The sequence below is a fragment of the Barbatula barbatula genome, assembly GCF_947034865.1.
Source record: "Barbatula barbatula genome assembly, chromosome: 2".
Classification (NCBI taxonomy): Eukaryota; Metazoa; Chordata; class Actinopteri; order Cypriniformes; family Nemacheilidae; genus Barbatula; species Barbatula barbatula.
The window spans coordinates 10,962,884-10,990,830 of NC_136767.1; the positions used below are offsets into that span (position 1 = coordinate 10,962,884).

Genomic DNA, 27,947 nt, shown 5'->3' on the forward strand with positions numbered 1-27,947 from the left:
TTACATTAAGACATTGGACCTGGTGTCAGGTAGCCGCAGTCCTACCAAACCTCCACCGACCAGCACTGAGGAGGCCAGAAGAATGGGGATAGCTTTGGTGATGCCCACTAGAGAGCCAAAAATCAGATTCCCGAGCACTGCAGCCAGCTTGCATAGGGCATTACAGAAGCCAAATCCAGTTCCTCTGAAATAGAAAAATGTTGGAGATCAGTTAATCAGACACTGATATTTAATGAGCTCCCGGAACTCTTTTTTTGGGTGTGGGTTGGCATATTTAATAATGCATGAACACAACCCTACCTTCTGTCTGTAGGGTAGAGCTCTACTGTCACAACATCCAGAGAGTTCCAGGCAGAGATACTCAACCCATTGTAAAGGCAAAGCATCCCAATCATCATTGACTCACTTGTGCCAAACCACAGGAAGAAGCAGCTGATGCCAGACAGGATCATGGAAAACCCTGACAAAATGCAAGGTGTTTCAAACCACATAGCATTTCATATATTCTGGTATTGTTGTCCTATTTGAGCAAAATACATCAGCTTACCTAACATGGACAGGCGGCCAATTTTGTCCATAAGAAGTGCAGATACAATGTTTCCAGGAAGGACGGCCAGTGTTCCCAGAAAATTGACAAAGTAAACCCAGTATGCACTATAATCATGCTCAAAAGTCATTTGACAGCCTGTCTTGTTGTGGAAGAATGTGCTGTTTACAAGGTCTGTGTTTATAAGTTTGGAGTCGTCAACATCTGTCAAAAGAAATGTAATGTTGGCTACCATACAGTAAAAGCAGAAGGATTATTTTGTATTACAATATACAGGTGCTGGTCATATAATTATAATATCATCAAAACGTTAATTTATTTCACTAATTCCATTTAAAAAGTGAAACTTGTATAGTATATTCATTCATTACACACAGACTGATATATTTCAAATGTTTATTTCGTTTAATTTTGATGATTATAACTGACAACTAAGGAAAATCCCAAATTCAGTATCTAAGAAAATTTGAATAAGACCAATACAAAGAAAGGATTTTTAGAAATCTTGGCCAACTGAAAAGTATGAGCATGAAAACTATGAGCATGTACAGCACTCAAAACTTAGTTGGGCCTCCTTTTGCCTGAATTACTGCAGCAATGCAGCGTTGCATGGAGTCGATTAGTCTGTGGCACTGCTCAGCTGTTGTGAGAGCCCAGGTTGCTCTGATAGTGGCCTTCAGCTCTTCTGCATTGTTAGGTCTGGCATATCACATCTTCCTCTTCACAATACCACATAGATTTTCTATGGGGTTAAGGTCAGGCGAGTTTGCAGGCCAATTACGAACAGGGATACCATGGTCCTTAAACCAGGTACTGGTTGCTTTGGCACTGTGTGCAGGTGCCAAGTCCTGTTGGAAAATTAAATCTGCATTTCCATAAAGTTGGTCAGCAGCAGGAAGCATGAAGTGCTCTTAAAGTTCCTGGTATACAGCTGCGTTGACCTGGGACCTCAGAAAACACAGTGGACCAACACCAACAGGTGACATGGCACCGCAAACCATCACTGACTGTGGAAACTTTACACTGGACCTCAAGCAACGTGGATTGTGAGCCTCTCCTCTCTTCCTCCAGTCTCTGGGACCCTGATTTCCAAAGGAAATGCAAAATTTACTTTCATTAGAGAACAGCAGTCCAGTCCTTTTTGTCTTTAGGGATTATCCTCGGTTGTCAGTTATAATCATCAAAATAAAAAAATAAACATTTTCAATATATCAGTCTGTGTGTAATGAATGAATATAATATACAAGTTTCACTTTTTAAATGGAATTAGTGAAATAAATCAACTTTTTGATGATATTCTAATTATATGACCAGTACCTGTAAAAATGATTATAACAAATTTTACCAGTGTTATAGAAGACAGACTCAATAAATGTGCAGTTTCGAAAGAATGATCCCACTGATGTCACGTCCTCGAAATAGCAGTTTTGAAAGGTGGAATTGATGAAAGTGACAGACTTGAATTTCATACTTATAAATCTGAGAAATGAAAAAGAAAAAGATTTTTGTGGGGGATGTACAAAAACACTTCATAAAGAAAGTACTGTATATAAATTAGTACTTGAACAAAAAGACTGTTACATAAGGCTTTAAAAGAGTTACCTGTCATTGACAAATAAGCTATTAGTGTGTATCTGGTTCTCTAAAGTAAAATTGAAGGTGAAGTCTTCTATGCGTTCATGCGTATGCCTTTGTACTTTGGAGGCATATTCATCTGCCTGAAGATGTCTGATGACATCAGGGAACCATACAGATAGGCCATAATACCTGCGGGAGCATTGAAGTTTTTTAAAGGTGAGCTAGCAGACACAATGTTTGTTCATGGTATTTCTTCAAGACCATCTCTAAAAAATGTCTGCAACTGCATGGAGAAGACTTTTATTTTACGCTACATTTACAAATATACAAATGACTTCTGTTAAAAAGACCTAGAATATATACTAAAAGCAATTAATAAAAAAATAAAATAAAAAAAACGTAAAGAAATTTAAAAGTAATATTCTGAAGCGCCAGAGAAATACTGTAAAATATATTTTTGTAAAGATAAATTATATGTTTGCATTTTTTAAAATGTTTAATTTCTGTAATTGTTTTTTACTGTGAATAGCGTAAATAATTCCATAATAGCCTATAACATTTTACAGCGTAGTCTACTTTCTAATATACTTTAAAAATGATCTACGTTATTTTTATATCTTAAAGGGACAGTTCACCCAAAAATATCACCATAAATCATTTAGTCACCCTCACATTGTTCCAAATCTGTATAAATGTTTATTTTCCGATGAACACAGTGGAAGAAATTTGAAGGAATGCTTTTAACCAAACAGATCTTGGACCCCATTAACTACCATAGTAGGAAAAATGACAATGGTAGTCAAAAGAGCCCCAGAACTGTTTGCTTTCTACATTCTTCAAAATATTGTTGGTGTTCAACAGATCAAAGAAATGTATTAAGCAATTTTTCCTACTATGGTAGTCAAAGGTGTTTGGTTATACAAACATTCTTCCAGATATTTTCCTCTGTGTTCATCAAAACAAAGACATTTATACAGATTTGGAACAATATGAGGGTTCATTCTTGGGTGAACTGGGTGAAAAAAAAAGTTTTTATTGCAACTTTGCTTTATTTTGACATGCGGTTGAGCAAATAATGAGATTTATTACATTTTTAGGTAAAACAACTAAAATATTTACAATACAACATAAATATTATTCTCTATTTTAATTAAGGCTTGGGTGTCTGTTTTCTGAATTACACTTGTTTAGACAAAGTGGGGCCGAGCACTAAAACAACCTTGTAGCCAATCAGCAAGTAAGGTTCACAGTGCACAGGACGGACATTAGTTGAGCCGAGCGCTGACGAAAGCGAAAGATGGGGTAGGGGTGTGTTTGTTTTGGTGTTTTGAACATCAACAACGGCTAAGAGATTGCCTTTAAACACCCTTGTTTACTCTGCGGTAGTAGTACAAATATAGTAAAAATGTGTATACATTACGGTGACATATAGTTACATTGAGGAAGGGCTTACCCAAATGACAATGTAAACCACACAGTAGCAAGTTTCACTGTAATGTCTTTTAATGGATAATTAAAACACTTCAAGAAAGTCAGCCAAATCTGGGAGGACAAAGAACATTTTTTAAGTTTTTGTCATTAAAAAGTCTATTACAGGTATATTGTAATTTATATAAATCACATCACATGTATTTAGTAGTTTCAAATGTTTCATGAAGCTCACCCCATGAAGTTCAGTCTTTACTCTGAAGATCCCTTTTGATAAAAGGTTGCCAGATTCCGTCTGCATCTCTACAAAGTCATCAATTTGCTTTGGGATCTTAATTCTGTTCACCTGCAAAAAGAAAGAAAAACAGTAAAACATTAAGCCATATAGACTAAATCTTACTGACCCAGAGCACTAAAGAGATATGAATGTCATTGCATAAGATTAAAAATATCAAGATCACGAAAGACATTTATCCAACATTTTATTTTCCATAAAAGCATTGTCAAACTACAACATGTTTACAGTTTATGTGTTTAACTTCTTCTGTGACACCATAGATAATATTTTGTTGCTGGCTTCTATTTCTAAATATGTTTAGGGGCCTCTGTATTTGTAAAGAAGATAAGAAAATATATGAGATGCGTCTTTTATGGACAGCTTGATCTCTGGGGTGCTTGTAAAGCCTGCAATCTCTTAAACTGATGCTTTCCTACTTTAACATACAGGGCAGTATGAGACAAACATTCATGAACTTTAAAGTATGGCTGGTGTTTTAAGCTGCATAAAGCTTGCGCAGTGAGGGAATCCACTCACGGTAAATACTTTCTCGGGCTGTCCCCGCGCTCGCATGTTTGTGTCATGAATCTGCTTGAGGATCATCCAGGCCTCGTCGTGCTTCCCCACCTGAAAGGATAGATCATAAAAATGCTTGAGAGATTAATGGGATTAAATGCCAACCGCAGCGCTAGATGACAGCCGCCCACCTCCATTGCTATGGCAGGCCTGAAAGCAGGGTGTAGCGGAGAGTCACGACATCATTAGCTTCAAAGACAGTCGTGTTCTCTTAATTCCAGCAATATTCTCAAATGTTAAAGACTTGAGTACTTCATTGAATTTCTTGCAAGCGTTGAATTGGAGATGGAGGAGGCCACTTCAATAAAAGCAACATGGACATATATTGTGCATTTTTTTTTGTAAAACACAAGGTACAGGTACATTATCTTCTGAAAAGATCAGGTCAGACTACAGTGAAGTTTCGGGTCTGAATGGTTAGTGCTGGTCTGACTGGTGGACCAGAATAAAATGGTGATTATGCAACATGGTCCTTCTTATGAAGCTTAATTGAAAGCCTTTTTTTCATTCTGGTTATCATTATCTAAATGACACAATCCTTAGTGCTGACAATACTTACCTCCAAGTAGAACCTGGGGCTCTCGGGCATGAATGTTAAGGCGACCACAGAGCAGACACAGGGGAGAGCACATACCACCACAAAGACCCGCCAGCTGTGGAACTGATAAGCTGAACCCATACTGAAACTCCAGCCTAATAAAAACATTTAAAAAATTATGTTATTGATCTATCAATAACTAAAGTGTTCTCTGATAGCATTTTAAATGTTATTACAGCCGAAAAGTAGCTGAGAGCATGTCAAAGTGTTTATGGAGAACATCCTCATTATAAAGAGGTTACATTGGTACAGAGAAACTATTGAACTACATTTTGGCAAAAATTCGGTTTGAATAAGAATTGTAAATTAATATACATTAGAACATTCAGCAACACATGGAATCAAAAACTGCACATTTGAAGTGTTGCCAAGCAGGTTTCTGGTCTCATGAACACCAGCATTAAGACTATGATGGCATCTCAGCATGTTGTAAATGCATCCTAAGTGTGATATCAAGCTGGAAAATGTGTGGTGTGGTGTCTACTTCACCAGGATTTCCATATTTTTCTTTACTGGTAATGTGTAAAGTGACCAAGTTGAAAGGAATTAGCAAATGCACATGCTAAAACATGACTACATCTACATAAATCATTAACCCCCCCCACACACACTCCCCTTAAAGGGCCCATGACAACATTTTCTGTTAAACCCTACTGGGATATAGGCATCCAACCCAGTATCACACTAAAGCACGTAATAGATACACTGGTCCACTCGAGAAAATGTGTCAGTGTCACACTTTGCCTCCTGTAGGCAAGAAAATTGGCTGTCCTGCACTATCTGCATCACATGCTAAATTTGAGTCAGTTAAACACGCGCTGGAGAAGAACATGCTTTAAAAGTGACAATGCACAACCTTTGTAAATCTTAACAAAAATACATATACATTTCAATTTAACAAAATATAATCTAATATAAAGAACAAATAAACAATAATAGATTTGTAATGAAAATAACACAACCACAATACATTTAAATTCACCCCTCCCTTAACAAATATCTTTACAATTAAACTCATTTTACGGGCACAAGTGAAACATAAAATCTATTCACGCACCCAACATGAAAGTAACCTCAATTTCAAGGTTCAGGAAAATAGGAGGTTGATCAAGTCTCATACTTCGTTTAGGTTAATGTGGCACCTAGAAGCCACACAGCACTTTGCCCTATTAAACTAGATATTTGTCACAAACATCGTCCATACATCAAATCAATACCACTCTGAAATATTTTTTCCCTTAAATCTCGTGAACTCTCGAAAACTGTTTTTTCATCAACAACAGTGAACACCCTGTTCTCCCATTTATCAGCTAACTTTTTTTTCACGTTCTGACTTATAATACGCAATCTCCCACTGATAAATTGACACCATTTTTTAATTGATGAGCTTGATGTCGTTGAACAGCAGAACAATGCTTCTGAGCAATCTGCATAGCATCCTTCAAGACAGACATCATAGACTTTGCATTCGAGCCATAATCTGCAACATTCGGGTTATAGAGTATCTGATTAAACATGATGTATACTGGCAGTCTGGGTATGCGGCCAAACATCAGAAAGAACGTCTCGGTTTACTTGGCTGTAACCCTGTTGCCTCCTGAAAAAGCGGGAACGAGATGATGCATTTCAAACGCTATGGGAGAACATTCTTTGTTCGACTGGTTGTGAAGCACGTGTGTCTAACACCAGCACCTGCAGGTTATAAATATGCGCGGCCCGATTTACGCCACTGGCTTGTACGGTGGATGTAATTCTGAAGAGCACAAACTGGACACAGTTAGTGTAATCATTTCTTCTCCAACGTCGTGAACAGCAGAGGACAGAATGCCTCAAGAACAACCGAATGCACGGTAGAGAATGGAATTTTAGGCAGATAACTCGGGTGAGGATGCAGAATAGCTTTGACCATCCCAGGGGCAAAAATTAAACAGGATGGCGAGGTCGAGAGTGCCTGCAAATCTCCAATTCTCTTTAGAGAGGTCTAGAGTCAGAAACCGAGGTCTGAACCTCAGTGAGCCCTCACTGCCAGTGGGCACATGTTTTGGGATTGGTACACCAAAGGGATGGTGTCCACAATCCAGTGCGCCAATCTCTGTTTGGAGACAGCTCTCCCTTTCTGCTGTCTCCCAAAACAGACAAATAGTTGCTCAGAGCTCCTGAGATACAGCTTGAGGTTGCTCTCTAGCCTTCCTGAAGGGATGACAGCCCGATCGCACAACTATGCGGGTATTCACGACTGCGGCGGCAGGTCACTCAGGATCTCCTCATCACGTCCAGGAGCCAGACATGGAGGTTCCAGAGGTCTGGTTTCGGGTGCCAGACCATGTCCTTCCCCTGAGAAAGAGGTCCTTCATCAAGGAATTGGCCGGGGGTTAGTTGTCACCAGAGGCATTAGCTCCGAGAACCAAGTCCGGTTGGGCCAGTAGTGCGCAACTAGCAGAACTTGATACTCCTCTTCCCTGACCTTGCGCAGTACCTGTGCTACTTCCGCTTGTCCTGCGGCCAGCTATGCCAAAGGCATCTGTGCCGATGCCAGGGAGTACCAAAGCGGGCAATCGGATGAGTCCAGGGGTCCACCTGCGCCTGCCCGAACTGCTCCCAAATGATCTGGCAAAGCTGAGATGGAGTCGCCACTCTCGAGGAGCGTAATCTGTTGAGAGAGCGCATCGGCTGTCTGACTGTAACAGTAACTGGGTTAGCTTTTACTCTTACAATCATCACTGATCTGACTCCAGTCAATCGTGATGTCACCGAGACCCATTTCTATTGGGCTTTTGTCAATCTGATTAACAGGACAGAAATTGGATGAAGAGTAAAATGCAAGCCATGATTAATTAACTCTTATGTTTTTGTGTCTGCCCAGGCTCCAGGTTTTTGTTGTTTTTTCTGTCCACCTTGTTCTCTTTCAGTTGTGCCTCCGGACCTCAACATTTCTCTGTGTGTGTCAGTTCAATAAAGTCTGCTCACCTGCTATTGAATCCGTGTGCTCTTTCCCTGACAGACAGGAACATAGAAAAGACTAATGAAAATTTCTACTTTTTGAGTGGCTTGAACAATTATCCTGGTTCCGTTAGGAGCTGGGCATTTTCTGGGATACATTCATTTTGAAGGGAACTTGTGTTTACAACCACCTCACCCCTTCCTTGAAGTGGGTTCTCAAGTTTGACTGCTGAAATGGTCCACTGGCCATACTGTTAAACTGATGTTGACTATGACTGGCTCGTTGAGGGCAGTCCTTTTTCCAATGCCCAGGAGTTAAGCACTTTAGACATCTGTTTTCTGCAATGAGACACTGTGGAATGATCTATAGATTTACAGACTCTGCATGGTTTGCCGTAGGTTGGAAATGTTGCAGGTTGACTATGAGGGCTGACTTGAAATTGGGTCTGATGGGTAACAAGGCGGTCTAGAAGACTCACTAAACTTTTCATGCCATCAGTGTGACTGCCCAACTGTGTTAGTCTTAACAAAAATACGTATACATTTCAATTTAAAACAAACACATTAATCCCTACAATCCCTACAATAAAAAATATAGATCCATCAGAAAAGCAGGGGATTTTGAAGGAAAATAACACAACCATAATAAATCAGTTTTTTTATTGACAGTATAGTGAAGCATCTTTCATTTTATTTTATTAATGCAGTGTAGGGTCACTAAACTCCGCCCTCTCGCTGTGAGTTGTGGGTAATATCAGCCGTTAAGTGTCCAGGGATTCAAACTTCAAATTTTCACCGGACACAGAAGACCATACAGGCACTTTGAGAATAATAATTTCAGCATACTATGTTTTGGGCCATACTATTTCTATTTTCAAATACTATTTAGGACGGATAGTGAATTGCCATGGCGTGCATTCCTGGTGCGCTAAAACCTAATTTTGTACTGCTTTAGAAGACTCGGAATGCAATGCGAACGGTTCATGATGATTTTATACTGGTTTTTGGTTTAATAAATGCTTGTGGTTGAGGCCTATTCGTTTTTTTATCATCGAGAAGTGTGTAGGTTTAGGGCAGAAGTGGGGTTAAGTACTCTAAAATATATATTATTTTATATATATGTACATACAGTATTTATAAAATCGTTTCAGTATTACAAATGCAAAGCACTGAGCTTGTCCTTTTAAAGCCTAGAGGAGGCAAAGCGTGACACTGACACAAATTTTCGAGTGGACCAGCGTGTCTATTACACGATTTTGGCATGATATCGGGTAAACAGCCTTCCTGTAGCTCATTGATTAGAGGATGGCACTAGCAACGCCAAAGTCATGATTTCGATCCCAGGGATGACACGTCCTCAGAAACAAATGTGTAGTACCCTTCAATGTAAGTTACTTTGGATAAAAGCATCTGCCAAATGCATAAATATAAATGTAAACATTATCCAAAGAAAAAAAGAGGAAGTAATCACGATTTATTGATGCATAACGAGGCAGAGTTAAACGAATCTACAGGCACATTAAAATATGTCTTTGATGAATGCTTCTGATTATATGTGGATGCTTACACTGTGTGCAATCATACTGTAATGAGCAAGGCGGGACCAGAGAGGTGAGGGAACGGCGCAAGGCCGACGATGCGAGTGATAATGAGTTCTTGATAACCGTTCTTGTATCTCTCACAGAGGAGCTCCGGAAGCATAAAATGACGAGCGACAGGAGTGTGCGACGAGAGAGGACCAGACCTGGACTTTATATTATGAACAAGCATTTATTGTTTGTTTGAATGTGTTGTGTTGGTTTGAATGCTTGTATCTAAGCTGGTAGAGCATTGGGCTGGCAGTGCACAGGTTGTGGTTTTGATTCCCAGGGAATGCAGTGTGAGTCACTTTGTATAAAAGTAACTGTTAAATGCCTGTGCCTAAATGTATGTGAGTCAAAGAGATACTGTAAGGTTAGGGAATGGTGAAGCATATACAGTACCTATGTATTAACTAGCCTACTGTAAATAATCATACCATATAATGTTTTAATACATATCTTAAGGTTTAGAACCGTGTCTGTGCATGTCATTTGAGTAGCTCTTTGAGGACCTGTGGTGAATAATGAAGTAATATTACACTGCAGTATAAGTGAAAGCAACGAAACTGTGATTGCAACAACAGCCAGACCCAGAGGGTTAATGCTTCACCCATGTCATTGGAAATCTCATTACATAGATTATGTACATAATTGACTGGGGAAACGGATGACTGAGTCAGCAGCTAGCAGACCTAGCCGCTACTGGTGTACAGTGGCTCGTCTGTGGCTTTACTACCATACAGTATCTTTTTTAAATGTATATAAAGACTGTATCAAAGAAACATACATACAAAATTCTAATGATAGAGTTGAACCAAAAATGTAAATAACAATAACCAAATGCAAATGACAAACCTTTGTCTGCTTTTATTGATACAATGAGATGAAAAATGACAGCTATCCTTGGTCCTTACTTTAATGGTAATTCGCTCCAGTGATGTTGGAGGCTGGGGTTAAGAGGGGGGCTTCAGTATTGCATTTTTCTAATAATTGTATGTTTTTGTATGATTCACATCGTACAAATTCATACAAATAGCCACCTCATAAAATAGTAAAAAATCCTGTGAGATTAGGTTGAAATATCCCCTTTGTGTACCAAAGGAAGGAATTACGATTACAGGTTTGGAATTACGCAACAGTGAGTCAAAATACCATTCCTTTAAAAGTTGTTATGACTTCATTTTGAATGTACATACTAACTTTTTTATCAGCGCATAATGTTAATTAATGTCTGGTTGCGTTATGATCAATACTTTTTTTTAAGTAAGGATTTTCTAAGATATTCTAATGCTATTTAAATGAAACTAAAGATTGTGTCATGAGTCACAGAGGAGAATCCAAGCGCAGGCAGCAGGGATGAAGGGGTTAACAAGACTTTAATAATAAATAACAAAACAAACACCCACAATGGGGACAAACACTAAATAAACTAGAATACAAAACTGAAAACAAACACTTCCCACATGGGGGGCAAAAACAAACTACTAACTTAACACAGAGACTATCAAAACCAAGACCAAGGGAACTAGAAACTCTAAAATTCACGGAAGGTAACATGCACAGGCAAGGTAACACGTACAACAAACGAGCACAGGACAGTGAACACGAGGATGTTTTAAAGGGAGACAGACAGAGGATAATTAACAAGGGTCAGGTGCGGGTACTGAAACACTCAGGGAAGGTTAACGAGGAAACGAGATGGCGGGAACAAAGACACAGACCAGAGAGAGAGCAAGAAAGCCGATCGAACCAACATCTCTCTCTCACATAAAACATAAGACTTTGTCATGAATCTGCCTTAAGACCAAGAATAGACATGACATGAAGGCAGATTCATGACAGATTGTTATGAAGCAGTGCTGTCAAATGATAATCACGATTAATTGCATCCAGAATAAAAATGTGTGTTTACATAATATATGTCTGTGTACTTTGCATATTAGTATTTATAAAAACAAAGACATACAGCACATGCATATATATTTAAGAAAAATACAAAATTGAAATTAATAAATGTATATATAATATATAATTTATATTTAGTTTAAATGATTGGTAAATATAAATAAATACATGTTAACATTTCCTAAATGTGCACACATGTATGAGTATGTGCTTATAACACAATATGAATATGCATATTTCACAGACACATATTATGAAAACACAAACTTTTATTTGTGATTAATCATTTGACAGCCCTATTATGAAGTGACATATTTCTTAAACACAGGATTTTAAAGTAATACCACGTGTTCAGGAGCGCTAAAGGAAACTAGAATTAAGGGATTGGCGATTTATCTAGAAGTTGAACTAAAACACCCTAGGCTAACAGAGCCTCCATTTAAGAATTTGTGATAGACATGAACAGTTGAAATATCAATCTTAAAGGAATTGTTCACTTTCGACATACATTTTCATGATAATTTACTCACCCCGTTGACATGGGGAGACAGGGCCAACCAATAGGAGGACTCTGTACTGATATGCCCGGCCCTTGAACGCAAACAGCAGAAACGGTCTATGACGAGGGAGAATAGAGACATGAAAGTAAGCGTTCTCAAGGTCGATAGCCACAAACCAATCCTGACGTGTGACGGAACGTTTTGTTGGGGGGAAGGCGGTGCGGTGCACTGCAGCCCAGGAAAGCATGGCCGACATCTCCGCATCGGCCTTGTCCTGGGTCACGACCAGCCGTAGCCCAGAGCTCCAAGGAGTCCTCTGCATCAGATGTCTGGAAGTTGCCATCCGATGCAGTGATGAACACTTCGTCCTCGTCAACATCTCCGCTATGAGACGGTCCACTGTCGCTCATCGGAGTCGGGACAGCGGATTAACGTCCTTGGGAGTCTGCGAATCACCACGGATGCTGCGGCAGGCTCTGAAGCCTCCGCGGTGTGGGAAGCAGAGGATGTTGTGGCTGCGTCCAGGCAGAAAACAGCCACACGTGTCCGCAAAACCCTGGTCGACATGCCATTGCAATGCGTACATGTCAAATCCAGGAATGCTGTCTCTGCATGCTTGAGCCCCAAGCACCTGATACAGGATTCGTGCCCATCTGGTTTCGAGAACAGAGCGATAACACCCAAGATTACAGCGGCAAGACATGTCAGTGACACGGGCACGCTTTAGGAAATTTGCCTTTTAGGGAAATTTGCTCTTTTAGACACTTATGGCTTTCCACTGAAACGCCCGAGGGTAGTCGTACCGAGAGGCCGAGTCCGCTGATCTGCGTCGTATGGTCCTGTAGTACCAAGAGAGATAAAGGCATTTTGCATATAAAGATGCTCAGCATTTTCAGAAGAACAAAAGGTGAATGAATGGGCGCGCCATCTTCCTTTTATACCCATATGTATGGAGCGAAAACTTGTGCTTCATACCATTCCTTTTAAAAAGTACAATCAGAATTGATAGGTTCTCAAGATCAAACCCCATCTGTCGGTTTCGATACAACGTTGAGAGAAAGGCAACCATGTTTTCATCAAAAACCTTAATTTCTTTTCATCTAAAGAAAAAAATACATAAACATCTTGGATGACAAAAGGGGTGAGTAAATTATCATGAAATTGTATCTCGTAAGTGAGCAATTCCTTCAAGACAGTGGTCACGCCTCCCTGTAAACCCAGGACCTTTTAAAGAGCTGGCACCCCAACCTGTACATTGAGGATAGATAAGATAATGTGTAAAACATGTAAGATATAGTTATTTAATTATTCCAAAAAGATTAATCTGTCAGATCATGAGAACGGTGCATGTTTCAATGATTTTAACATGAGCAAGAGTTTATTTGCAGTTTATAACAGAGATGTAATTTGCCTATTGAAAATAGCGCTTTACGACTTAATAACTATCAACAGCTTTAAACAGCTGTCCATGTTCAGAAATCTATGAAAACCAACTTTATTTACATGCCACTCCCTTCACGCGCACTCTGAACTCATCGGGGAGAGAGAGACTTGCGCTTATTCTGAAATTACAGCCTGAAAGACGAAAATACTTATATGATGATATACTTATATGATCTACCCGTTTCTTAAGATGATGTAGAGGTAATGCTGCTGCTTCCTGAGTGAACGTTTGCCTGCTTTGAAGATTTTAAGCTTATGTGCGCAGCTTAAAATTGCACCGTGCTGGACCTACAATGAGAATCTGTATAACGCGCAGCTTCAGACCGAACATTGCCCTCCATCAATTTGCAATCGCCTTGCTTCGTTCATTCGCGATCGAGTTCCAAAGGTTGGGTTTTGGGGAACCATCGCACCCCCCTTAAGGTTGAGCACTACTGTCTTAAGAGAACAAAAACATCCAACCCATGACTGCTACACACACACCCACACTCACAGAAACTCACATTTTACAGAGCCTATGATGACTTTCCATTGATTTCCTGGCATATATAGACCGCCTAATACTCTCCCAGTCGCTGTGTCTGACAGTTGTCCCCTCGCTTGGGCTCCACTGAGGGGTCATACATAAATCAAGTTCGCTTCTCGCTTTGTCTCACAAGGCAAGGAGAAAAACCTCATTACGATCTGTAAGGTCTGTAATGGCTGCCGTTTGGACTCCTAACCGTATCCTATCAGCTTAATTTCACTTCCCGTACCTGCTATTCCATCATTTTGTTACTGATGACTGCAGCTTATTTCTAGAATCCAGGTTCTCATAAATCACCAAGCTACTCCATCCCCCATAGGAGCGGCTACGTCCATTAAATATCCCTGCAGTGCTCTTTTTTACTTTAATCACTTAACATTAAGCTCTGCTGTTCTGTGTCCCCGTACAATCAAAGCCAGCTGATAGGACAGACCAACCGAGAAACTTGTTTTAATCGGATTCTAGCTGTGATTTTCGATTAGAATGGAACAGGTTTATTATCTATATGACTTCCTTTGTTCAGCTGAACACAATCAAAGTTATATTAAATTATATCCTGGCTATGACCCCCAGTTTGGAAGCTCCTAAAAGAGCATTCAACATAAAAGTAATTCATATGACTATGGGGAATGCTCCACGTCAATAACTTTGAATCTCATTTACATTTAATCATTTAGCAGATGCTTTTAGCCTAACAGTTTGAGGAATACAACAATCGATTTATCTAAAGAAGGCAACAATCACAAGACGTGGCAGAGATACAAAGTTTCAGTCACAATGTTCAGATTGTATAAGCGGGTACAGAGAGTATTATTATTATGAGGTATTGAAAAAACCCTTCTACCTACATCCTCTCTTGGCCTTTAAAACTCATTGGTCCTTGGTTGTCTTGTGACTCGTTGTGATGAAACATGCTCAAAATATTAACTGATTTCTCTCACAAATACATCCAGGATAAGATGAGAGTGAGTATATTATTGGGTGATTTTAAATTTGGGGAGAACTATTCCTTAAAATATTTCTTCTTTCGTTTATTTAAATACTCTGCTGAGGTTTATAGTTGCTCAGTGAACATAGAAGTAACAGAGACATATAAAAGCAGGATCTTGTTCTTTTACCGTAGTGAGGTATGATGGCCCAGGCCATTGCGGAGGCATAGATCTCTCCAATCATCCAGAACATGCAAAGCCAACTCAGATGCTCTCCCCGCTTCTCTCTTGCCAATACCTCAGCAAAGTATGAGAAGACAATGGGTACTGCTCCACCAATCCTAAAGACCATCGGGGGAAAAAAAGGATAACAAAATGCACACAAATGTTGTTCACAAATATTTAATAATAATAATTATGTACTTATGTTTTAAGCAGGATGATTTGCATCACATTATTGTGATACAAGACCTTACTAGATATTCGGGGGTGCATTTCCTGATAACGTTGTCTCTTAGCAAGCTACAAAGACTCTTAAGGTACACCTTAACTCAAGTTATATCTTTTCTAGGCGTGTTCCCCGAACTATAAAGAAGGTTTACCTTAAGTAACCTCAAAAGGTAGAGCGATGTTGATATCGATGCCTCAATTGTTCGCTCTACCTTGCGTTGTAGAGTGGGTAAAGTATTGAGAAAACAATGTTTATTATAAAGATATGCTTTAGAAATAGTAGAAATTGCATTTATCAGGGCTCACTGAAATAGTATAAAGAAAGAAAGAAAGAAAGAAAGAAAGAAAGAAAGAAAGAAAGAAAGAAAGAAAGAAAGAAAGAAAGAAAGAAAGAAAGAAAGAAAGAAAGAAAGAAAGAAAGAAAGAAAGAAAGAAAGAAAGAAAGAAAGAAAGAAAGAAAGAAAGAAAGAAAGAAAGAAGTGTGCGTGTTCGTGTGCGTGTGCGTGTGTCTTCTGACATGGTAGCCAGGGGACTAACATGTTCTCTAATGAAATTGTAATTGTGAGATACAATATTCCAATTCCAAAAGAATGAAGTATTCTCAAGTAAGCTCATTTTAATTAAAAATCACAACGGTTCCATTGGGACATGAGTATCGTGGTGCGTCTATGTCAGAAACATAGAATGAATGGGTCAAGTAAGCAGCACTGCAGAGACTATCGATCCAGTCAGCCTTAATATATTGTCTGTCTTAAAGAAGACTATTATCTAAAGAAGAGTGGGACATTCTTGTTTAGAGGAGAATTGATCAAATGTGCCTTCAGAATAGTTCTCATGATACCACGCCAAAACAATCAGCAGAAATCTATGTCAAAGTACATTTGTCAACTACATTCTGGTATCATGCTAGAATTTTTGATCTGCATGTTAACATCTGTGTCCCTGTGAAAACCCAGGCTAAAGTCTCAAAATCAAATTAATTATTAGACAAGCATCAAATATTAATTTCAAGCATTACTTTCACTAAGATTTCAGTCAATATTGAAGATGTTGTTGTTGTATTTTCACAGAATATTCTGTAGGATGATTTTATGTAGAAAACAGTAAAAATAGTTTTGGTGAGTTTTCAGAAGCAGGGTCACATTTTAATAATGAACAACGTTCTAAATGGGAAATTATTTAAAGATAGAAGTAGTTCTGGTATGAATGACATGGAAATGCTAATTTAGTAAGTAACTTTGTTTTCTTTATAGGATCAGAGCATTTTAACTGTTACAGTACATTTGCTGTTTGTATGCTGTCAGTAGTTTTTATCTACAAATATTAATTATCATTCCCCTTAAGCCACAGAGCCTACAATACATACATACTGTTGCTATCAAATTATTAAATAAATGGCTTGATAAAAGATCATATTTTACTTATTTTATTTAATACATATATCCAACTGGGCTAAACTAATTAAATATTTATATTTATTTCCCCCAAAAAAAATTGTCCAAAAATATAAAGACCGGACCTCTTGGAACATTAATTGAATACCCCTGGTATAGGGATACTGTACAACAACATGGTCAATTGCATGTAAGAGGCCCCGCTGTGTATATAGATAGAGATGGTGGATGGACAATGGTCAAGAAGAAATGGCAATGATAGTGTTTGAGCTGTTTTTAAAATAAAATGTTTATATGAGTACTATAATTTCTGCCTGAAAACAATTAGCTTCTAATGTAGGCTAACCGCTGTAAAGTGTCATGATTCTGCCGCATCATGTCATGTTTCTCGTGGTTTAGTGGCAGGATCATGACAGAATCTCATGTTTTGTGTGGAGAGAGGCAGTTATGGCCCTTTTGGCCTTCCATACAATCTCTCCGGTCAAAACATGAGATTCTGTCATGATCCTGCCACTAAACCACGTGAAACATGACATGATGCGGCAGAATCATGACAGTAAATTTCGAGATGACTGAAGATGAAAGAATACATATCAAAGTCTGTCAATATTTTGTTTTTCAAAACTCCAAATCTAATGCATTTGACAGTATTGTATTGTTAAACAAATGTGATAGACTGTGTGGAGAGGAAGAACTCACCCGAAGCCAGCTATTATGCGGCAAAGCAAGAATAAGCCATAGCCCTGCACAAAAGATGACAAGAAGGCGAAGAAGCCATGTATAGACATACATATGAGCAGACACTGTCGTCTGCCCACCTTATCTGCCATGCCACCCCAGAAGAAAGCCCCTAGCATCATCCCAATGTACACAATGCTGCCTATAGGAAGAAGTAGAGAAAGAATTAAAGAATGAAAGTTAAGACAGAAATAACACACACACTGCCTACATAGGTCACATGTAGAAAGAGCAGGACTTTGTTTGATGTGTGCTGGTGACAGGAAGACTTTCCATGCTGATTCTATTAGCAAAAATATTTCAATACGTTAAAAAGAAAAAACATTGAACCATTGAATGCATAAAATCTTTGTAGTGCACCAAATGGTTGCTCACTTCACCATCTCTATCTTTGTAAGCTTTATTGGCATCCATGGAAAAAAGTTACATTAAGGATTTATGCTTATGCTTTAAATTGTTCCCGTGAGATCAGCTTGGACGGACAGATTGATGCACAAAATAAATATCTTTAAGATTTAGCTGATTTCTTTAAGTGTAAATTTAGGTCTGCTACAACAGCATTCCCTGTGACCATAAATCTTGCTGCTGTGGAACAGCACAGCAATTTACTGTAGGCAGTAAACTATATGATCTTGTGAAAAGAAAAACTTCACACATTATTTTGTGAACATATAGCATTATTGAATTCACACTGGAATGCCCTGACAGGGCAAGTTTGAGGACTTTCGATGAGGACTTTTAGATAATATCAACCATTAAATTACCAAGAATTATCAATATGCTGATGCATTTCTGACAGGTGACTATACTGGTTTTGAATATATTTATATATTAGCTTGTTTTATACTGTGGGTCTGTATGTCTGTAGTAATACATTTCTAACAACATTTCAACATATAGACCCCAGATGTTCAGTTCTTGGATTTAGGGGAGAGTGAGGCACAACCTATCACTTTTCAGTACCATTCGTGTACAACTACAAAATTATTTTAAAAAAATGTCCAAGCCTAGTGAACAGTTGCTACAAGTAGCTGAGATGTTTTAATAGTATATTTCTAATATTGTATTCTGTATTTAGGCACACTATAAATCCTGCACTTCTGGTTAGACCTAAACTACATTTTGTTACACTCTACTGTTTAATCTAATCTAATCTAATCTAAAAGTGCCATGTTTGACAATAAGTGATAAACAGTGATTAAGATGATATTAGGTTGGATTTGGTGACTTGCACACCCTACTGAGAAATCAGCAAAGTACATTTCTTCAGTATATGTTTTTTTTAACAAAACATTTGCTAACCAAACAATCTTTGTCCATATCTTCATGAAAACATATCACAAATTCACATACGACCATCATCTTGCAATCAGAGAAAAAAACAGATAGCAATAATTCAGCTGTGGTTAGAGCGTTGGGCTTGTGATCAGAAGGTTGCTGGTTTGAATCCCAATGCCAGCAGGTCATGACTGAAGTGCCCTTGAGCAAGACACCTTACCCCTGATTGCTCTGCAGTAATGTGCCACTGTAAAAAACTACTTGTAAGTCGCTTTTGATAAAAACGTCTGCCAAATGAATAAATGTAAATGTTACAAATAACCACCCCTTTTGTCACGGATGGCACAGGAGTCAGACAGGTGGGTAAAATATATACTCTTTATTGCAGAAACACGGATATGGTATATGTATGAATAGATAGGTAACCAGACTGGAACGGAACAGCAGCGTAGATAAAGTCTCTGGGATGAAGATGGCTTGAAGAAGGTATTCCTTATCAAAGATGATTGAGTAGCCAGGTAGTTAGCAGAGGAGAGTCTGTGAATCTTGTAATGACGAGACCAGACAATGAGATGATGACTGCGTGCTGAATATATAAGAGGAAGATTGATGAGGTGCAGGTGATGGTGATTAATATTCAGGAGAGGTTGAACGAGTGTGCGGAGTGAGTGATGAAGCTGGTGATGATGGTGGAATCCTGACACCTTTTGTGCCCTGCTGATCATTGTATAAGACATTTAATTTTTTTAGGGAAACTGACTTTTAAGGGTCATAGGATTCTTTATTTCTTAAAGGTTTTACCTTAAAGGGATACTCTACCCCAAAATTAAAATTCTGTCATGAATTAAACCTTCTTAGGTTGTTCCGAACCTGTTACAATTTATATGTTTAGTTGAACACACAGTTGGATATTTGGAAAAATGTTAGCAGCTGAGATTTATGGGGCACCATTGACTACCATAGTAGAAAAAAAGATTGTATAATTTATAATGTTTTGTTCTGTTGAATTTAGGGGAAAAACAGTTCTGGGCCACCTTTGACAACCATTTTAATGGTAGTCAGTGGTTCTCCAGAAATCTCAGCATTCCCCCAAATATCTTTCTCTGTGTTTCATTTATACACATTTGGAACGACTTGAGGTTGAGTAATCATGTCAGAGTTTTCATTTTAGGGTAACTGTCCCTATAATTTAGATCCTGGGGACCCACAAATACACACATTTTGTATGGCTCTCTTATCTGACACATCCAGTTCATGGAGCTCTCTACTAACCGATAAGCCTAATTACATTCAAAATCTGCAGTGGGTCCTTTTAAACAAATCTTATCTGTCCTGCTTACTTTGTAATCTTTTACATGACTGGGGTGGGCCAAGCTGTTGAGCAGGCATCCTTATCTTATAAATGTTGGAGGTTTTGAATAATTCATTTTCACAATACAATTAACTATTTTAACTCCAAAGACACTCAATTGTTGTGACCCCTTGTATGTATATAAGAGATCAAAGAGAGAAAAAAGAATCATTATGCAAATATTACAATGATCTGCCGGTGTGCTGTGTCTTTACTGATGCTAAAAAGGGGCCAATAAAAAACAGGTGTAGTACAGATGATTTAGTGAGTCTGCAGAGGGTCTGGTGGCTATAGTGGCTAGTACAAAAGAGGTTTAGCAGGGACCGAGGAGGGCCGGCCTATATGGCACAAGCTCTTACACTCTCATGTTGTTTTCCCAGCAGGCTCCAATGAGTCTGACTGTGAATTCAACACAATTGAGAGCAAATCAGCTTCTTTTATGCCTAGGCAAAATTTACTCTTCTGAAAGCATCAGAGAACAAGAGCATATGAGAATTCACACATTGATGCTTTTGGTCACACATTGATGCTCACATAATTTTGTTCCCTCTAAATGTAGTCAAGGTATATCATACACATGCAAACACACATTAGAAAGCTGTGCATTTCTTGTAATCTCTGCCGTAGTTGGATTTGCTGCAGTTGAGCCAAGCTTAGCTTCCAACAAAGCACAAAATATACTGCTAACAAAGAGAACGAGAGAGCGAAGCCAACGAAAGAGAGACAAATTAAAGCATAAAAGGGCTCATGTCTTTTCTATATAGAAGAATAAATGTCCCTTGGGTAAATTTCATAGATTAATAAGAATAACAGCATAAAGTGTGAGTTTTATTTAACAGCATAAATTGTTCTGCATGTAAAGGTGAATCTCTAAGGTTTCCTAAGGTCAATCTACTTCTTCACTTTGCAATAGCTGCAAGTGATGTCTGTAACTGTTGTGACATGATAGTATTAAATATCAAGCCTTTGTATTAGATCATAAAGGATTTAATTTTGACTGTAAACAAGCTTCCAACAATTACAAAAGCAAAAACGTACTCTTAAAATTGTTACAATTGTCAATTAAAGGGATCATATGGCACGAAAACGTGTTTTACTGTGTCTTTGGTGTGTTATAAGTTGCCCATGCATGTATTAGACACCTAAAATTACAAAATTCTAAGTGTCGGAACAAAAGATGCATTCTATCTAAAAGCGATTGCTCACCCAGACGTGTCTGAAACGCCTTGTGTAACCATACCCCCACAAATCTGTGTATTTTCGTGGTATGATTTGAAAACGTATAGGCCTACTTGCATAAGGTGGGCGTATCTGTCAGTACAATTGCTTTGGAATCTAATGTTCCAAATATGGTAAGAGGCGTTACATTTCCGTCACACGCTTGCAGTATTCGACCAATCACTAACTAACTGGCCCATCATAGCATACATCGCTTTTCAGAGCGATGAGCTTTGTAAAATATCTGCACGTTTCAGAGAGGCGGGAGAAAGAGGAGATAAGAACATGCACAGTATGTGGAAAATACACTGCTTTTTTAACCTTTAATCGTGTATACACATTGCATTACACCTAAAACAAATGACCCCTTTAAACCCTAATGCAAACCCTAACCAAGAATAGGATAGGAGCCATATTTAACAATGTTTCATCATAGTCATGGAATAGCTCAACCTCCCATTGTGTTCACAATCTGGCTGTGGGGAATTGTGGAGAATCCTGTTAGTGACCTAATTCAATTTAATTATTATTACATTTAAACCATTTAAAACACATGCTCATTCAATGTCATAAGCTCAGCTTCATCCTATGTTTTCTTTCTCTACATTAACCAGACAATGCATTAAACTGTGACAAACAAAAGTATCTCCCTTAAAAATGAATAAAGGGGCAGGTTCACAGCAAAGCAAATGTTAGTGCAAACTGAATTAAATGTACAACACAACTCTGATGCCTTTATGTTAAGCATGATTACGGCCATACATGACTGTGAGGAACGTAAAGCAATGACTTAATACTCAACCATAATCATTATCAATATAAAGGGGTGCCATTTTCTTTTAATACAATAATTTTAAGTATATTCTGAATGATCAGAATTTGAATTTACACTGTACCATAAATGTAATAAAAAAGGATAGGGAGCAATAACAGTAAGACACTCATCCAATAAGAGGACACCCAATGTTGGAATACTTAGGACTTGTAACTATTTTACGAGGTGGCTAATTCATATTTACATTTACATTCATGCATTTGGCGGACGCTTTTATCCAAAGCGACTTACATTGCATTATACTATACATTGTATGAATTCGTATGAATACTGAAGCCATCACTGGAAGGCAAGAACAATGTAATAAATACGTCGTACGAATGCATGCAAATTAGCCATCTCGTAAAATAGTTACAAATTCTATATTACAAGCTTTTTTATACTGTAAAACAACATCAACAATACCTTTGTGAACTTTTACAAATAGTTTTTTTCCCACTGTCCCATTCATTTTTCTTTATTAGACCAGTTTTTAGCATGACCAAATCGATTGTTAGCTTGTAGTTAGCAAGCTCGCAATATCTTCCTAAACATCTGTTTGAAATCATGTGGCACATTGACCTCTGAAAATCAAGTCAACTATAAAAAGCTAATTGAATGCCCTTTAAGTGGACAGGGACAACCAAAGACAATGATATTGGGTGCTGTGGACTTATCATTTATTTTTTTAGTTTTGTACTCTCAAACTGGTCTAGTGTCATTAAACAAGGTCATTTTAATAACACGATATATTTATTGCCACTTTAATAATAAATAATATCAGCCAATTATTAACAAACCCCTCAAATGACAAAGAACCCCTATTAAAAAGAGGTATGACATTGCTTTTGGCTGAAGAACAGCAAACCTTTCAGCTGATGACCGTATCTGATCTTAAATTCCAGAAGCTGTGGCTACAGTCAGTCAAGGCTGGCCATGTGCGATTATGTTTTAAAAGCCAGTGACAGATGACAAAGAGAAAGAGAGAGACCTTGAAAAGACAGGGAAGCAGAGCGTAGCCCAGAAAAAGCCCACAGGGCTCTCCAGATGAGTGCATACGGGAAGAAGAAAGACCATGAAAATAAAAAAGATTGAGAGGGAGAACGACAGACAGATTTAATTAAACTTACAAACCTTGTACCTTCAATTGACAATGTCAATTGATAGAATGATCCTAACCTAGGTCAAAGGGAACTGGTAAAAAAAAAGAAGAAAAAACCAAAATCCAGCGAGTCATAATACCCTGCACTAACAGCATCTGTGTTTGTCAGACACGTGGGTTTATTGTGTGTGACGTCAACGAGGCATCATTTTGGAGGTATCGCTGCATTGAACAGTGAACTGAAAGTTTACGGAGCGGTACAGTGAAAACCAATTAAATCGTTATACTGGAGAAACGGAAGCAAACCAAGTACTAATACTACCAAAATAATCTCACCAAAGATGTAAGGAAACGTAACTTTTTTCATTCGGAACCGATCATTGGTGATTCATTAACAACACAGATCCATACTACCTGGCCACAAATAGTCGAGTGCCCCTGCATTGCTGGCTTCAACCTCATATTTGGATATTACACAAAAGGAACACACCATTTTATCTCTGAAAGAAGCGAAATTAAATGAAGAAGATAGAACATCTCAGTGTTGATACCTTACAAATGGCGGCGATACCCATAATGCACTTTCGATTCTCGCGACTCGCGAGTGTGGCGTCGCCTCAATTCTATGTGTACATGAAAAGGCTATTGTAAGATGAATTGTTTGATACACTTATGCAAGTCCGGCTGATAAATGTTTTGTAAATGAAGTCTGAAAGATGTTTGTTTAACATTTTGATTCAGTTCTAAATGTTCTGTTAGTTGTCTTCTGTTCTAATGTTTGTGACCAATCTTACTGTAAATAGGTTTAGTATGTTTGACATTATTTGATCTCAGTTCCATCAATTTTTCTTTTTAAATTTTTAACACTATTGTACTAAAATGTAGAAAATTTTAACATGATTTTGGGTATGTGTGTCAAAACTATTCACACTTTCTGTAAAATCTTAAAAAAGGTGCTTCACAAGGTTCTTTGATGCCATATAGAAGAACCTTTTGGTTCCATAAAGAACCTTTGACATCTGAAGAAGCTTTCTGTTCCACAAAAGGCAAGCCCGTAGGCAGGGGGGGTTCGGGTGGTTCGAACGAACCCCCCCTCACTGCGCCAAAGGTCCAGAATTTAAGTCGGGTTTTTTTTCATTTACATTAAGTCATTTGGCAGACGCTTTTATCCAAAGTGACTTACATATTTTTATGTGATTATTGTCATCATTGTTTTAATCAATGCTTGTGACAAATTTCTGGGTTGCTGTTTCAAATAAATATGATTATTATTGCAGGACGCGTGTGTGTGCGTGCGCAGACAGAGAGAGTTCTCGCAATACACTTCTCAAAGCAACGTGAAGAAGCATCGCCTCTGAATGATGCGGGGGGAGGGGTTATATATATATATATATATTGTATATGAATGTGGCCCGCCCACAGATTGGAACCGACCCTCTGAACAATGCCTTATAGTGTGTTCACACCAAACGCGAATGCAGCGTTAAGCGCGAGTGATTTACATGTTAAGGCAATGCAAAGATGCGATGACCTACTTGCGGCGCGATTTGCGCGAATGACGCGAATTGAGCGTTCGCGTGATTCGCGCGAGTTGAAAAATCTGAACTTTGGCGAAAATTCGCGCAGCGTTAACCAATCAGGAGCTTGCTCTAGTAGGGATATTGTCAGAATATTGGCTTTCAGACCCAAATTTCTCGAAGTTACTCACATAGCCTAATAATTTGTTAAATTCATAACGTACCATTGCGATAGAACTGACACGCGAACCATCGGGACATTTCAAAGAGACGACAAAATGGCCAAGTGGTTGGGAAAGAGAAAGGTTAATTAATATGCATATGAAAATATGTTTTGAATTTGAGTAGCACTAAACTATTAACTATTAATAAACTATTATACCATTAGGAGGCATAATAAATACATTTCAAATCATAATTAAATCTCCACAATAATTCTGTCATGATTCTGCCTTCTCTTGTCTTGATTTTCTGGTCTAAAGGCAGAATCATGACAGACCCACGTGTTTTATGTGGAGAGAAACATATTGTCAATTAGGACATAATATGCGTTCTCTCCTGTCTCGTCATTTGGCCCCGCCCCTCTCGTTTCTAGTATAGCAATCCTCCTGTGTCGCATTACCCACACCTGCCCATCGTTATCTCCTTTGTTCGTCTCCCTATTTAATTCCCTTGTATTCTCTGTACTGTGCTCGTTTGTTTCTCGTACCTCATGGTAACTGTTTGCGCTGTGTAACTGCTCTATTGAGGATTTGTCCCTACGCTGTGTCCCAGCGTTAGCACCCTGTTCTGTTACCCTCCGTGAGTTTTTCGTTCCTGTTTTTTTGCTGTCTTTGTTATCCCCTGGATTTTACCACCGCGTGGGTTTTCTGTTTTACTGTATTAAAATCCGTGTTACCCCTTATTGCTGCCTGTGCTTGGGTTCTTCTCTCACCTGTTTCGTGACAAATTCAAGAAGTACCTTCGGCCCATGTAATTTTCTGTTACAAACCGACCCGGCCCCCCATTAAAGACAGGGAGAATTATGTGGCCCTTGCAGAAAAAAGTTTGGGAAACCCTGGTCTACAATATAATAGACATATAAACGTAGCGTTATAATAATAAAACATAGCAGAGAGGCATTGACAGAGAGTCAAGAAATGATGATGAGAAGAATTATTATTAATATTTCAGCAAAGTTCATTAAATCTATTCTGTTGTTAGTGTGGTCTTTAAACTTATGAACTGTGTATGGACTGACAAAAGTGTTACATGAGGAAGCAATTTGACAACAATGCAATAAATATTTTAGGTGCAACCAAAAGCGTGCTGGTTAAGATACCAGAAGACAAGCTAATCCAGCAGAAATTAGTGCATAAAAGGTCACCAAAATGAAGTATTTGAACCTCATAATTAAATACAAAAGGAGAAAACTGCAAAAAGGTCCACTTTTTGAAAAAAAAAGAACCTCCCCTTTCAACTGGCTGGCTACGGACCTGAAAGGTTCTTTGTTTGGCGAAAAAAGGTTCTTCAGATTATAAAAAAGTACGAAAGAGATGGTTCTTTAAAGAACTTTTGACTGAAAGGTTCTTTGTGGAACCAAGAATGGTTCTTCTATGGCATCGCTGTGAAAAACATTTTAAGCAGCTTTATTTTGTGCTTAAGTGTATGCATCATCCTATCATTAAGATTGTTCCTGTTTTTCTTACCTAGCCAACCAGAGCTGGAGTCAGGCACACACATATCTGTCTCTGCACTGGGTAGAACAAAGCCCACCACAAACACCTCCACACCGTCAGACATGAGCGCCAGCCCTAGAGTGAAGAACAGCTGCCATTGAAACCTCCCGTGACCACACTCCTGTATGATGAGCTCATACTGCTGTGCCAACTCCTCCTCGTCCGCCTGTCTCTCATTCTCCAGCTCTCGTCTATCCTTTAGGCCATCTGAAAGAGGCTGTCCCAGTGCCACCTGCCCATCTCTGGGTTTTGTGTCTGAGGGAATCCCCTGGTACTCCCCCTCATACATCTCATCCTCATCATCATGACCCTCTGTGGCATCGCTGGACCCCTCTTCATCGTTGGCATGATCGCCTGTGTAGTTCCCATCAGGCCGGCTGCAGTAGTCATCGTCTTCATCCTGGAAGCGTTGGTAGGCACGGTTGTGGGAATATTCATCTGACACACAATCCACAGCTTTGTTGACCTTCTTAGCTGCTTGTCGTTTGGCTTCCTTAGCAATGTCTCTGGCACCCTTTATGAGAGAAGAGTTGTCTCGTGGTGCTGAATCCTCCATGATTAGAAGTTGGTGGAGGGAAAGAGGTCTGCAGTCACTACAGAAGTACAGCCTTTGCCTTTATGACTCTCATGAATGGGTCTAGAAGGTATAAAAGATAAAGGAACACTGTAAAAAATATTTTCAGTAAAATTACATGATTTTCTCTGTTTCTATTTTAGATCTTTTTCTGTATTTTTATGTTTTTTGACGCATTTCAAAAATAGACTGTAAATAAATCCCATAAAAATGACATTTTCCAGCAGCTGGGGCGCCCGAAATATACAGTAAAACGTTTTTTTTTCCTTATATTCTTGTAAACTTGCAGTCTTTTCTGTAATGTGATGGTTTATGACCGTATTTCTAAAATATTTGAAAAATCTGATAATGGAACAATACAATTTCGTAAAATTATAGTTTTTTGGACATTTTACATAAACAAAATAACAGTAAAAATCTGTAAAATTGTATTATTGTGGTATTGGGCTACAGATTTTAACATAATTGTTTAAGGAAAGCCATTTTGTGATCAAAATGCTTAAACATTTCACAAAAGTATTAAATTAAATGAACAAAATGTGGATTACAACCTGCACCTTTTATAATAAGAACATTAAATACAAAATGTGGCAAATATTTGCCAATTCAATTTTTTGTTTTAAAATATTACGTACCACCGTGCGCCATAAACCATAGTGTGAAAAAAATGCTTTTATCGACCGATACAAATTATTGGCCAATATATCGGCGCATCTATACTGTAAATAATAAAAAGACACTTTGGCAATAGATTGGTTAGGTCTTCTTGATGAATTACTCAGAAACACCATGCATTTATCATTCCTACCATACTCATACCCATACTCAGACACAACCATGAGAATGCTACTCCTTACAACATCTAATAGATCATAAGAGAGGGCTTGTTTCATTTTCATTGTGTTTACATACCATTGGGCAGCTGAAGGCTCAAACTGGGGAATAATCCATTACAGGTCGACTGAA

At 38.4% G+C, this 27,947-nt stretch overlaps 1 protein-coding gene across 1 annotated transcript; it reads right to left on the reverse strand.

Annotated features, from left to right (window-relative positions):
* Nucleotides 1-26,963, reverse strand: sv2ca (synaptic vesicle glycoprotein 2Ca; the record flags this gene model as incomplete). The annotated part of the gene is made up of 12 exons (XM_079449809.1): nucleotides 1-184; nucleotides 301-460; nucleotides 548-751; nucleotides 1,893-2,026; nucleotides 2,150-2,314; nucleotides 3,579-3,667; nucleotides 3,789-3,899; nucleotides 4,368-4,457; nucleotides 4,966-5,099; nucleotides 15,017-15,168; nucleotides 17,371-17,551; nucleotides 26,378-26,963. 12 exons carry the CDS (start codon nucleotides 26,961-26,963, stop codon nucleotides 1-3), a joined length of 2,190 nt encoding a protein of 729 aa, XP_079305935.1.
* Nucleotides 26,964-27,947: the final 984 nt, after the last annotated feature.